General features: G+C 53.2%; 6 protein-coding genes across 6 annotated transcripts; 3 read left to right on the top strand and 3 right to left on the bottom strand.

Moving 5' to 3' along the window:
• Positions 1–1,886: 1,886 nt before the first annotated feature.
• QC762_0059480 (uncharacterized protein) lies at positions 1,887–4,271 on the top strand (the record flags this gene model as incomplete). Its single annotated transcript, XM_062883581.1, has 4 exons — positions 1,887–2,010; positions 2,063–2,499; positions 2,565–2,882; positions 2,958–4,271. 4 exons carry the CDS (start codon positions 1,887–1,889, stop codon positions 4,269–4,271), a joined length of 2,193 nt encoding a protein of 730 aa, XP_062745325.1.
• Positions 4,272–4,611: 340 nt separating this feature from the next.
• BTN1 (battenin CLN3 protein) lies at positions 4,612–6,219 on the bottom strand. The gene is made up of 2 exons (XM_062889404.1): positions 5,933–6,219; positions 4,612–5,863 (listed from the first exon to the last, which is right to left on the bottom strand). Exons 1-2 carry the CDS (start codon positions 6,078–6,080, stop codon positions 4,623–4,625), a joined length of 1,389 nt encoding a protein of 462 aa, XP_062745326.1. The 5' UTR covers positions 6,081–6,219; the 3' UTR covers positions 4,612–4,622.
• A 165-nt stretch (positions 6,220–6,384) lies between these two features.
• On the bottom strand, positions 6,385–7,968 carry QC762_311110 (uncharacterized protein; the record flags this gene model as incomplete). The annotated part of the gene is made up of 1 exon (XM_062889405.1): positions 6,385–7,968. The coding sequence occupies one exon, from the start codon at positions 7,966–7,968 to the stop codon at positions 6,385–6,387; it is 1,584 nt and encodes a 527-aa protein (XP_062745327.1).
• A 739-nt stretch (positions 7,969–8,707) lies between these two features.
• On the top strand, positions 8,708–10,375 carry QC762_311120 (uncharacterized protein; the record flags this gene model as incomplete). Its single annotated transcript, XM_062889406.1, has 2 exons — positions 8,708–10,111; positions 10,355–10,375. 2 exons carry the CDS (start codon positions 8,708–8,710, stop codon positions 10,373–10,375), a joined length of 1,425 nt encoding a protein of 474 aa, XP_062745328.1.
• A 711-nt stretch (positions 10,376–11,086) lies between these two features.
• QC762_311130 (uncharacterized protein) lies at positions 11,087–13,100 on the top strand (the record flags this gene model as incomplete). The annotated part of the gene is made up of 5 exons (XM_062889407.1): positions 11,087–11,293; positions 11,343–11,481; positions 11,539–12,039; positions 12,086–12,822; positions 12,872–13,100. The coding sequence occupies 5 exons, from the start codon at positions 11,087–11,089 to the stop codon at positions 12,917–12,919; spliced, it is 1,632 nt and encodes a 543-aa protein (XP_062745329.1). The 3' UTR covers positions 12,920–13,100.
• QC762_311140 (uncharacterized protein) lies at positions 13,016–13,360 on the bottom strand (the record flags this gene model as incomplete). The annotated part of the gene is made up of 2 exons (XM_062889408.1): positions 13,016–13,188; positions 13,294–13,360. 2 exons carry the CDS (start codon positions 13,358–13,360, stop codon positions 13,016–13,018), a joined length of 240 nt encoding a protein of 79 aa, XP_062745330.1.
• Positions 13,361–13,418: the final 58 nt, after the last annotated feature.

The following is a 13,418-nucleotide window of genomic DNA, read 5'->3' on the forward strand; positions in this document are numbered from 1 at the left end:
GTGAAGAGGAGAAGCTCATTAATTGCACAAAATGCACGCAAGCTACCCGCTCCAACTGAATGTGAAGGTTGAAATGTGGTAGCGAGAGAAGGTAATATACAGCCGGTACAGAGGTGCCGGAGCCGGGGAAATTCGGATCCGGGGTGAGCACGATGGATGGCTGCGTGCATTAAGTAGGTACCTACCTACATACTGTGGAGAATATGTATGGGTAAGCTCTCGTGGATGGAATTTGTGGCAGACGCTGAAGGCAATTTTTGGGGATCCAATGTGCTGCGGGCGGGTTTAGGAGTGCAAATATATACAATCTCAACACACAGCATGAAGGCTTGACGCCAGTTCCCATTTTGGACGCATTTTTTTGATGCCGGAGTCTTGATGAATTGTATGAACAGACACTTCATGCAAGCAGTTCACCGTTAGAATCGTCACTGAGAGCGGCCGGTGAATGCAAGCTTCACTCACGACCAGGTAAGGTGCCTATATCAGTCCCTGCTCGCGTTGATAGCTATTTGAGACTATGAAGAACAAAGCACAGGAACTCTTGTCAAGCCCAACTGGACGTTGGACTTGGCTTCTGAGAGGCTGAGATGGTGAGTATCGAACACATCAGATGTGGCTGTGGCTGGGTTGGGCCCTGCGGCTGAGATTCCTGTCGGTGGTCTTGAATGGTGTTATTGGTGTTCTTTATCGGAAAGGGTTGATGCCGAAGTGAATGTGGGTGGAAGACTTCCGTCGAACGAGTTATCAGCCGTCCAGGTTCGGAGGTTTGATCTCGCTGACGAGAGTTTCAAGGGTTATCAAACCACCCACGCTGACGGGTGTGCATGTGCAGGATTTGGCACAAAACATCTTGGTGTAAATCACTCGACAACTCTGGGCATGAGATAGTGATTGTGGCTGGTCGTAAGAAAAAGCATGCTGAGTTGAGAGATATTACCTGAGCTTCGTTGAATGTAAGCAAGAATTAGGAGATGATGAGGGCGACTGTTGATGGCGTGGAGCGGGAAGGAAGGGTCGGTGCTGAGGTTCCTCCTTGGGCCGTCAGACCCGTGGGTGGGCATGGATGATGGGATGATCCACTGCAAAGAGTGAACTTCGACCGCTCACCTCATATCAAGGTAGGGAGCTCGAAACTTGAACCAAAAACAAACGACACAAGCGCGCTCGTCGTTCAAGACGTCCACATCGTGGCTATCGACAATCTGTTACCCGCCCATCATGGCGAAGCAGTCTTTTTTTTTTTTGGAATTGGTCCTGGTAAAGTCCCCAGTTCAACTTGGTGGGTATCGGTGAGCAGGCATCGCTGTTTTCCACCAGCCGAAAACATATTGATCATCAAACAGTCTGAACTATTCGCAGCATTCTGATAATTTTGCTGAGAGATGCCAAGGTCCCCAAAGCCCGCCCCCTGCCAAAACAGTTGCCTGCGGATCACCTAGCGCTTCATCAGCACCTGCCTGCATGGTAGTGCTGACAAGCAAACTCGTCTCAAGACTTGGCTTTCTCGCTGTCGGGCCCCTATTGGCAGGCGTCTGTTCAAGCATGTGGGACTGGGCTGAGCTTGTCAGACCCCTTCATCAACCTCACCCGTCGATCTCCAAGAGGCTGAGCCACGGGAGCCCGATGCTGGCCTCAACTCAAGTTCCGGCTGGGAAGGATTCATCGGACGGGCAAGTATAGGAGTGTGAGTGTGTTTGTGCTAGCATACACAGACACATATATACGGGGCATCATGACGCTTCCGGCTGGGGATTGCTTTCGATCTGTATCACCACCACCTCACCATACACGACCGCCTTGAGAACTCTTGACTTATCCATCTCACTTTCTCATCATTTTCCTCCTTTTTCTTTTTTCCTTGCTGTCTTCCCTCTTTGCCCACCATGGGTCAGTTCCAGAGCGCCGAGGTGTGCACAACGCCGGCTTGCATACAGGCCGCTTCGCACATTCTCGAAAACCTGGCACCCAACTGGAAGGATATGGATCCCTGCACCGACTTTGACAAGAGTGAGTAGAAGCCAACCTGAATACCGACGTGTGTGCGACTGACACCGAGCAGTGGTCTGCCACGGGTTCAACCAGCTGCACGACTCACCAACCGTTGGCTTGTTTGCCCAGGAGAAGACCAACAACAGGCTGCTCCGAGAAATTCTAGAGCGACCTTACGAAGAAGCAACAGCGGTCCAGCCTTATGTACTAAGACGCCGAGACAACGCCGCCGAACACAACTTTGACATGGCCCACCGAGCATATGCTGCCTGCATGGATTCGGACGCCATCGAGGCAGCAGGCGTCAAGCCGCTGATGGATCTTGTGAATCGCATCAACGAGCAGTGGCCCATCGAGATGGACTACGCCGATGACCTGTTCGATGAAGCAGACGACACAGCTGGCCTGCACAAGGTTATCGCTGCTTTGACCAAGCTCAACGTCCGCACGTGGAATGGTGCTCCGGATGGAGCGAGGGGTAATCGAAAGCCCGATCCGATTGACCAGGTATGATCCTGAACTTTGAACTGTACCTATGATGAAAATTGGCTTGTGCTAACACCCGTCGGTAGAAGAAACAACGCATCATCATCTCGATTCCAGACTTCAGCCTCAACTACTTTGACAGCGAGGGCCGTGCTTATCTTGACTCAAACAAGACATCCGAACTCAAAGACCAGATCGCTGGTGCTTTCCGTGTTGTTTTCCCTGTTTCCTTGAATGAAGAGACAGCGAAGCAACTCGCAGGGGAGATCGTCGAGATGGAAATATCTATGTTGCGCGAGGCGTCTAAGACTGCCCAGGATGGAGGCAACTCTAGCACATCGGCCAACATCTTTGCTAGGGGCGAAGGCAGTGGAACGACAGACCCTCAGGAAGCACTGAAGAAAGTAAGTTGATTGCTGCCGACCTTGCCCCAGCGTTGTGGCGTTGGGCTCGACCATCAAATGCTGACGAATTTCCAGACAATCATCCCGTTGGCGGAACTCCGCTCCTTTGCACCAGTACTTGGCCTTGACGTGCTTGTTCGGGAGCTTGTTGCAGGAGGCTCCACACCCGACGCGGTTGTGGTATTACTTCCCGCGATTTGGTCAACGTTCGAACAAGCCGTCAAGAAACAGCGCAAGATTGTCGTTCAGTCTTGGTTACTCTGGAAGGTCATCAAGCAGTTCTCCGCCAACGTTGAGTCCAACGAGCTCAAGAACCTAGACCTTGGCGGCGATGCTGGGTCCAACAAATACGATACATGCGTCGAACATGTCGACGACTCTTTGAGGTGGATTCTTGACCAGCTCTTTGTCAGGGCAAGTTACCCAGAGCTCACTCGCTCGGCGGCAGCCAAGATGGCTACCAACATCCGCGAGGAGATGAAGGTGCATGTGGAAAAGCTATCGTGGATGAGCGAGGAGACCAGGAAGCGAACCGTGAAGAAGCTGGATAACATGAAGCTGAACATTGGATTTCCCGAACATGATCCCGACCTCAGGTCATCTGACGACATTGCCGAGTTCTACAGTGGCGTGAACATCACCAGCTCGTTTTTCGACAACGCTTTGGAAGCACTGCGGTATCAACTAGTTAGCGACGCGCGGATGCTATCGAAACCCACCTCCCAAAGCGAATGGACTTCGGCCTACAGCCACCAGACCAACGCCGCCTATGAGTCGACTGTTAACAGCATCTTCATGCCTGCCGGTGTGTCCAGGCCGCCTTTCTTCCACCCTGACCTGCCAGAATGGGCCTTGTACGGTGCACTGGGGACCGTCATCGGCCACGAGATCACCCACGGGCTGGACAGCAGCGGTCGTCAGTATGATGAGAACGCTCTCAAGACCAACTGGTGGGATGACAAGTCGGTGGCCGAATACGCCAAGCGCCAGCAGTGCTTCGAGGACCAGTACACCAAGTTTGAGCTGGTCGGCCCGGACGGCAAGAAGTACCCCGGAAACGGGAACAGGACGGTGGGCGAGAACATCTCCGATGCTGGCGGTCTCGCGGTGGCCTACGACGCCTGGATTAAGGAGCGCAAGTCTATGCCCAATACTTGGGACCAAGGGCTCCCTGGGCTGGGCGACTTCACCCACGAGCAGCTCTTTTTCATTTTGTACGGCAACGTGTGGTGTGACGCCCTGACGGCACAGGAAAGGGTTGAAAAGCTGAGAGGGAACCCGATCCATGCCCCGAACCTCCACAGAATCCTGGGTGGTACCGCCAACTCCCGGGCTTTCAAGGAGGCATTCAAGTGCCCCAAAAAGGAGCCAGAGTGCGAGATCTTTTAGATGTTCATCATGTTGTCTTTTCTTTTGTGTTAAAGGTGTGATTCGGGTATTGGTTCGTTCTGGGTTGGCCTTCCAGGTTTTTTTTTTGGCGCATTTTCTTTGGGATGCGGTCTTGGCTGGGTTAGAAGATCGTCTTGTATACAAGACGTCTATCAATAATGGCGGATTTCGAAATAGAATCGGGTAGATACGTGGTGGTAGCGAATAGATATACACAAATGTTTAGTTTTACTCTTGAAGCCTTGAGCCGACGCCGGCTGCATGCTCCATCCCGCAGTGCCATATCTGGTGAATAGATAGCGGTGGCCTGCCTGTAGGTGTCCTGAATTACCGATCCTCACTTCAGCAGTCTCAGCTCACCTCCACCCGGCGACAATAGTCCCTCCCCCGCTGCACCTGCCAGTCGCAAAGCCACACCTCCATCGCCATACCAATAAACCCGGCGATGCATATGCCCCCACTGTCGCTGACCGACGTGGCGCCCAGACTGAACTCTCTGTCCTCTACAGGGACGTTGTCCATAATCTCGGCAAACGTATTCACATACACCGCCCCTCCCAACAGCCCCTCCCAAAAGATGACGACAAACACCAGGTAGACAGACGGGATAAAGTTGAGCAACGCATGCAGCGTAAGCAACACCAGATTTCCGACTTGAAGGAGCGACGGGAAGTAGAGGTGGTGTATCCTGAACCACGGCGTCGAAGAGCGGGAGATGAACACGCCTAGCTGATACAAGAAGCCGTAAAAGGGGTAGAAAGAGCGGTACTCGTTGAAGGGAGATTGCTCAAGCGGGAAAAGGAGGGTGGGTGCGACGCCTTGGTTGATGGTGTACTCTGCTACGTAGACGAGCAGCAGTGGAAGCATGTAAGGCCAGAAGAGTGACTTGGCGCGGCGGAGATTGACCCAGAATGAGGCGGATTTGTCGCCGGGGTGGTTGTTGTGGTAGGCTGTGACGGATGACGGGCCGGGTTCAGAGAGAAGGGCTGCTGATGCAGCAGAGGCATCGATTTCGCGTTCACTTTCTGGCGAGTCATCTCTGTCGAGACCGGGGAGTGGTTCATATCCTGTTGTTCCAGTTTGCTGCTTTATCCTCTCTCTAGGAAGGATGACAAAAAAAGACAACAGCATGACCCCGGGCATCAGCGCGCTGACTAGCAAGCTGTTTTTGACAGACATACCCAGCCAGTCAGTCATCAGGACGTACAAACCTGCCCCGACCAAACCCGCCGCTCCCGTCCCGCTTCCCCAGGCCGCAAGGCTGTTGACGCCGTAATAGTGCGTCAACCCCAGGAAACTGAGTTCTCCTCCGCCGGAGCTGATACTGGCTATTATCACGCCGACCATTTTGACCCCGACAGACTGCGTGTTTGGAGTGAGTGCCACCAGTAGCATGCCCCCCGATGACAACGCCACAAACACCAATATGCGGATCGAGTACGGCACGAGGTGGATGAAATACGGCGCGACGAGTTTTGTCAGAAAGGAGGGCATCACGTCTGCCAGCAGGACGAGAGCTTTGGGGATGGACGGGCCGACGAGGTCTTGGGCTGCGGTCAGCAGGAGAACGTAGAGGATGTTGTTGATTAGGCCTGCATGCAGTTACACCGAGAAATGGTCAGACAAGAACACCGCAAGAGCAGGGACTTGTGGTCACAAACCAAACAACCAAAATGCCACCAAAACCGAGGTATTGGGATCGCGCATGAATGCAGACAGCCGGGCACGGTAAAGGCGCCATGAGGAGGACGGGGTGCCGGGAAACGGCAGGGGGAGCAGCCCCGAGGAGGAGGGCGAGCGGGAATTCATGGCGACGAGGAGCGCACGGCACTTCAGGTAGCTATGACATTTCGTAGTGATACAAGGTCGCGATATTCAAAAGCCACCGGTTGTGCCTGTGTCGCTGTGTCGCGTCGTGGGTTTGTGATGGTGTAAAAGTGGTGGATCGATGCATGGGGAAGATGACGTTGTGTCGTGCGGAAATGCCTGCCGAGATCCTAAACATTCGCTCCCAGCTTAGAACCCTAACCCTTTCTGGCCAAGTTTCACTTTCCTCCCTATCGTCACGGCGACTTGTATGGGATGGGATACTTTTTGTTGCCAATCTAGCAGACTACTTGTCCTTCTTGAACAAATCTTTCCAAAACTCCTTGAACCCATACCTCGGTTCATTACGCTCCCACACCCGGCTCTGTTCGCCCATTCCAAAGGTCCCCCTAAGCCCCCCTCTCTGTAGTGGCTTTCCGCTACCAAGAAAGTTATAATCGACTATTGACTTTGCCGGCGCTGTTGCCCTCGCCTTGATTTCCTCCGCCACCTGCAGCGCCACATCCGCGAAACAGCTGTTGAGTTCTCTTTCCAGCGAGAAATACGGCTTCTTGGCGAGCTCCGGCGCCATCAAGTTGTATGACCTGGTGATAGTGTTTAGGTTGGTGATGGCGAGCTCCATGTATGACCTCTCGGCTGCTTCCCAAGCCGGATCTCGGAATGGCCGGCCGACGGGCATGTTTTCTTCCGTCGATTCTTTTACTCCCTCAGTCACCGGTGTGGCATCCGAAGCAGCCTGCTGCCTCATCTTCACCATCACCGGATCATCCGTCGAGTTCGTCGACACACTCATCTCTTCCACCTTTCTCTTTCTCCTTGGGTTGTGCACCTCTTCTGCTCTTGCGTACTCCCTCGCCCGTCTCAACTTCTCCTCCAAACTGCCTCCCTTGGCAGATATCATGCGCGCCATGTGCCTTTTCCAATTAGTCCGTATTGCCAACCTGAAATTTGTAGCCGTCTTTAGCAACTCTTGTTGTTTTTCTATCCACGGCGGAACAAGGTCTTGTCGTTTGATCATCTTGTTCATTATGTATTCTGTCGTATCGATAAACGGATTATCCGCCCTCGTGTCTCTTTCGACTCCCTTGCCTCTCGGGATGTGTTTGAACTGCCCTCTGGCAATGGCGTTTTCGATGCGCTCATTAGCCAAAGCCGCAAGCCCGGTGATGGTGTTGGGCATAGCTCGTGCCCCGGGAGTAAAGCGCTCCCTGAATTCCCGCTTCATAGCTTCTCTTTCTTCATCGCTCAACCCAACATCCTTTTGTTTGTCCCCTGAGAGAGAGGTGTACAAGGAAGCCTTGTCCCTCGCCTCGGCTGCTCTTTGCCCAGCGCTGACATTTGATCTTGTTTTAAATCGCATGTCAACTGGCTCGGGGACAATTTTGCTTTTACCTCGAAGCCCGGGGGCCAATGGCTTGTGGGCGTCGTTGAGCATTCGTAACACAGCATCTTCGGTCGATTCGGTGCCTGTCCAGGGCTGCGCTGCGGCGATGGATCTTGTACCTAGACCGGCGGAATCGGGTATTTTCGAGTGGGCAAGAACCGAGGCGGCGGCTGAGTATTCTCCTTGGAATTTGGCATCGGCCAGTTTGTTCAGCAGTTTGGCTTTGAGTTCTTCGGAGAATCCGGCATCTTCGAGCACAGCGCGACGGCCGGCTCGCCCTCCCTCCAACAGGGCCTCTTCGGTTGCCTCTTGAAGGCGACGTGTCAGGGGGCCGAGTTCTTTTTCGTCATTGGATTTCGGAGAGGTATCTGAGGTAGGATTCGAGGGGTCGCTGGCAGCGGGTTTGGCAGATAGGGCGGGGCAGGATCTTGAGAGATTGCGGTGGGTAGAATAGACGGAAATTCTCGAAAGAGGAGCTCGTCGCATGGCGCGCAACCAGAGACCGCAAATCAAGGCTTCGGGGGGCATTAACTTAATGAGGAGGAGAAGGGAGCTGGAGAGACAAGGTGGGGGGCAGATGGAAAGTTGCGATCATGGCGATGATGCGCTGACTGGAAAGATAAGCACAGTAATCTTACACAGTGCGTATCTAATTATCACTGTGAGCATATGGGTACCTTGATGGCCAACGCGACGCGACTGCTGATTTCCTCTGGCATCACCATTCACCAACAGCTTTATCACGACCTTCTCAAAGTTGAGGTTGTTAACTGTCTCCATTATTTCCCTCTTTCTCATTTCTAGGGAGTCAAGCACTCTCATCTCACAGCCGTAAGATCCCAACGCGATGACATACCATATGCAGAATATCGCCGTCTTGTTGCCAGTAGCAACTAGTTTTAGCTCCGCTCCGCCTTGTTTCTCTCCTATTTTCATTGACCTCACCCTCTCTTTGGCTCTTATGAACTCCTGCGATGCTCTTTACATGCAGTCAAAAGTGGACCCCTCCGGTGCCGAAACCGGCCCCGACACAACCGGGCTAACGCTTTCCGGCCCCACCAGCCGACCGAGGTTTTTTTGCCCCGTTCGGTCGTATCTCCGACGCTGCCACCGCCGCGGATGACGAGGACGGGAGCTGTGTGAACCTGCTGTGTTTTCTCTCTTTTTCCTTTGAGCATCTCATATTTTGTTTTCCTAGCGTTTTTTCTCATTCTTCTCGTCAAACATGGCCGCCCTCAAGTCCCTGGGCCACCGCGCTTTTCGCGAATCTGGCCTGCAGTCAGTTTACACCACCGGCCTCGATGCTTACCTCATCATCCTCTCCCGAAGCTGCCGCATGTTCGCCTACGGTGCCAGCAGCTTGATCCTCGCTCTGTTCTTTGCCGAGCTTCAGTTTTCCGACTACCAGATTGGACTGTTTATGAGTTTGACGCTGCTGGGGGATGTCATCTTGTCACTGTGCTTGACGCTCGTGGCTGACCATGTTGGGAGGAGGAGGACATTGTTCTTGGGGTCTATACTGATGATCTGTTCGGGGACTACGTTTGCTCTCTGCGAGAACTATTTCGTTCTTCTCGCCGCCGCCGTTGTTGGTGTAATCAGTGCCACGGGAGGTGATTTTGGACCGTTCAGGGCAATTGAAGAGTCGACCGTTTCCGAACTCACCAACCCCGACACAAGAGCCGACGTGCTGGTTTGGTATGTCACCACCGCCAGCCTGGGATCAGCAGTGGGGACTACGACATCGGGACGCATTATTGACTGGCTCAGTGCAAGAGAGGGATGGACGCTTCTAGATGCCTACCACGGGTGCTTCTGGCTGTACGCTATTATGGGACTGACAAATATGGCCTGCAGTGCCATGCTGTCAGAAAGATGCGAGCTCAAAAAGAAGGCTCCAGAGGGTGGCAGTGGGGAAATAGCGCCACTGCTTCAGGAGACAACGGATGACGGTGTTGCCAAGCCCAAGGAGAAGGCAAGCTGGGTCTCCCAGATATCTAGGGAAACACTGGCCATTGTGGGCGTCTTGTGGTTCTTGCTGATGGTGGACTCGCTCGCCGATGGCATGGTCAGCATGTCCCTGACGACCTATTACATGGACAAGAAGTTTCACCTGCCCAAGTCGACGCTCGGCGATATGCTGTCGACCTCTTACATTCTGTCGTCTGTCACCAACATTTTTGCCGGCCCGCTGGCGCGGTATATCGGCCTCGTCAACACGATGGTTTTTACACATATCCCGTCCTCCACCGCTGTCTTGCTGTTCCCGCTGCCAAAGACCGTTTCCCTGACCTTTGCTCTCCTGCTCCTCAGAGTCGGCCTGAACAACATGGATCAGGCACCTCGGGCAGCGCTCATCGCGGCCGTGGTGAAACCAGAAGAAAGAACTGCCGTCATGGGCATAACGGGCATGCTGCGGACCCTGGCTTCCACCACAGGTCCAAGCATCACGGGCGTCCTCGCCGGCAACAACCGATTCTGGGTCGCCTATGTTGTCGCTGGTGCGTTGCGTTTGGCGTATGATCTTGGCTTGTTTGCCCTGTTTATCAATATCAAGCTTCACAAACATGAGCCAGCCGGTGAGCCCACAGGCGAGGAGAGGAGAGAAGCTGACGAAGAGGAACCCTTGGTGCGGAATTCGGCCCAATGAGCGCATCAAGAACATAGATTGGTGCGTAGGGTGGGGTGGATAGAAAAAGCAGTCATGATTAGTCTTAAAGGAGCTTCGTATTTTTTTATCAAGTACGTTCGAAAGGTTCATGTCACCCAAGCCTCTTAACATGTTGCACCGACTGTGCCGGCATGTCTCCATGTAATATGTAGGGTCTTCTTTTACCTCATGCCATTGTAGTTGATTCGCTCCCCTTGCCAGCCGACTCTCACCTCAATATAACCCCGCGGCATATTCGTGCATCCCTGACCGCCTCAGTTGGGATGCACCTTGGGATCTATGGTGTGACTTGTGTTACACGGGGCGGGCAGCCTTCTCAGTGGCCCACCACCACAGTGATCCATGCTGCCTATGCCCCTTCAGGCCTTTCGATGCTGACATTGCTGAGTATGTATACAAATATTCTTTCGGTACTTTCGGCAGGTATTGTCCGACCTGCCGAGCCAGGAATTTGACATGGGATTTTGGGAGGATAAAACCAAGCAGGTCATGTTCTTCTTCCTCTTCGACCTCGACTGCAAGCAATCAAGTCATGGCTCGAGTTGCATTATTGTTGGGGCTGAATGTCCTAGGCCACTGTTTAGCATCTCCTCATTCCTACTCGTTGCTTCATAACCGGGACGATGCTCACGATGTTTACGACTACGTGGTGGTCGGCGGGGGGACAGCCGGTCTGACTGTTGCGGATCGACTGAGCGAGAGTGGAAAGTGTAAGTCTTGGGTCAGAGATGGAGGGGGTCCGCCATTGACCTGAATACAGACACTGTCCTGGCCATCGAATATGGGATCATTGGTGCGTCTTCCTAGAGACCCTGCATTGCACTGGCTGACGAGTGAGCCTGGCAGAACCCGATGGACGCCGAAACCGAACAAACATGTACAACATCACCTCTGTTCCTCAGGTGAACTTGAACAACCGCACCTTTCCGGTCGATGTCGGGTGCATTGTGGGTGGTAGCTCAGCTGTCAATGCTCAGGGGTTTCAGCGAGGGACCAAGCGTGACTACAACAACTGGTATGTACCTCTTGTTGAGCACAATTCGCACTCATTTGGCCTGGTCTAACAATACCAGGGCTGAGCTTTCCGGTGTCAACGACAGTAGCTGGAATTGGGATGATCTTCAGCCTTACTTCAGAAAGGTATACTCACAAATCACCGAGCCGTAGATTATAATCTCTAACAGTCTAGGCCATCCAACTTGGTAGCGGGCCTCATCCAGACATAGCCAGGGTCTACAACATGACATACAACGCAGGGAGTTATGGAACCAACACGAGCAAGCACAGCATCTTTGCCACATTTTCTAGGGGCCATACGCCTGCTATCAGTGAGTAACCTCTCTTGTCCAAATGCTGGATGAAGATCATGAGTTGACAGGTCCCAGTTCCAATCTATCAAGCCCTGCGTGGATATCCTGGTGTGGAAATCCCCATCGACCATTCGGTTGGCACCCTCGGACTAGCCTGGACACCAAGATCAATGGAACCGATCTCTTTCAACCGGTCATATTCTCGAAGTGGACACTATGACGGCCTTAACAGGGACAATTACCACCTGCTCACCGCTACCAGGGTCGAAAAGGTTGTGTTCAAGGGCAAGACAGCAGAAGGTGTGGAGATCTCCCCTCGCTGGGCTGAAGCACACGAGGGCAAAGGCAAGGGGAAGGGCAAAATTAATGGGAAAGGGAGTGGTAAGAGGGTTATCAGAGCTCGGAAAGAGATCGTCCTCTCCGCTGGAGCCATCCACACCCCCCAGATCCTCCAGTTGAGTGGCATTGGCCCTGCTTCTCTTCTCAAGCAAGCGAAGATTCCCGTCATAGTCGACCTTCCCGGTGTTGGCGCTAATTTGCAAGACCACGCTTACCAGCCGGCAGTTCAGTTCAACTGTATGTCTCCGTCTTTCATCCCCTCCGATGAAGCTAACAATCCCAGGGACAACCCCCCCACCCTACCCAGAAGTGAACACCACCCTCCCCCCCATCGAAGCCTTCCTCTTCGGCCCCGGCCTCAACCTCATGCTCGGCCTCCCAGGCATCTCCCCTACCCGGTACCAATCCCTTGCCGCTTCCTACCTCTCCCAGTCCCCCTCCGAGTTCCTCCCGAAACACATCCACCCCACCATCATCGCCGGCTACGCCCAACAACAACGTCTCTACGCCGCAGGCATGCTAGACAAAAACTTTGCCTTCTCCGCCACCGGCGTCGGCGCCCTACCCGTTGCTGCTCCTCAGCTCATGCACGGCCTATCTCGCGGCACCGTCACTCTCAACCTCTCCTCTCCGCTGTCAGAACCGATAGTTGACTACCGTTTTGCTTCCAACCCGCTTGATCTTGACATTGTGGCTGAAAACATAAAGTTCTATCGAAGGTTTTACACCGGTCCGGATAGTACACTGAGGCAGTACGTTGATTTGACTTTGGGGGAAAGTCAGCCTGGTAAGGGGTACCAGTCTGATGAGGGGCTGAAGGGGTGGTTGAGAGAGAACTTGGTGCCGAGTGTGTATCACCCAAGTGGGACAGCCGCGAAAATGGCGAGGGAGTGGGGGGGTGTGGTGAATGAAGGGTTGGAGGTATATGGAGTGAAGGGGTTGAGTGTGGTGGATACGAGTATTTTTCCTACTATTCCAGGGGCGGCGACGAGTATGACTGTTTATGCTGTTGCTGAGAAGGTATGTGTCTTTTTGCTGCTGTCGCGACGGTGTGCTGACGAGTTGGTAGGCTGCCGATCTGATCAAGGCGAGGGCTGTAGTTGTTGTAGGCTTTTGAAGATAAGGCAGTTGAGAGGCTTGAAAAGGCATTTGAGAGTTTTGAGAGCAACGGTCGAGATGTGTTGACAAAACCCTTGATAACTTTTCTCAAGCTCTAATTTTCCGTCCGCAGCATGGCAAGGTTATACCTGCCGTTGTACGCATATCGGTGGAAAATTCCACGCATGTGATGACTCGCAAGCGAGTAGGGCGTTTCACCGGCGTCGTTAAAAGTAGTGGGGTCGGCACCATGACAGAGCAAAAGTCCAACGATCCTCTCGTATCCGCCTATAGCTGCATGTGTCAAAGCGGTTCTCCCCTTCATATCCCTCCTGTCCACTCTTACACCTCTTTCCAGTAGAGCTTCAACTATAGCTATGTCTCCCAACTTACAGGCCAGTAATAACGGCGTCTGCTTGGTCTCGTCCTTAAGTTCGAGTCTGGCCCCGTACTTGGCCATAAGAGCTGTGGCGAGAGCCAGGTAACTTCGTTCAACTGCAAGTAATAATGCTGTTTAG

The sequence above is a fragment of the Podospora pseudocomata genome, chromosome 3 (genome assembly GCF_035222375.1).
Source record: "Podospora pseudocomata strain CBS 415.72m chromosome 3, whole genome shotgun sequence".
Taxonomy (NCBI): Eukaryota; Fungi; Ascomycota; class Sordariomycetes; order Sordariales; family Podosporaceae; genus Podospora; species Podospora pseudocomata.

Bases quoted from the DNA above. Each gene is read 5' to 3' on its own strand.
- BTN1 (XM_062889404.1), bottom strand. From the start codon at position 6,080: ATGAATTCCCGCTCGCCCTCCTCCTCGGGGCTGCTCCCCCTGCCGTTT. The intron at 5,864-5,932 runs GTTTGTGACCAC...AACTGCATGCAG, and splicing joins GGTGGCATTTTGGTTGTTTG to GCCTAATCAACAACATCCTC.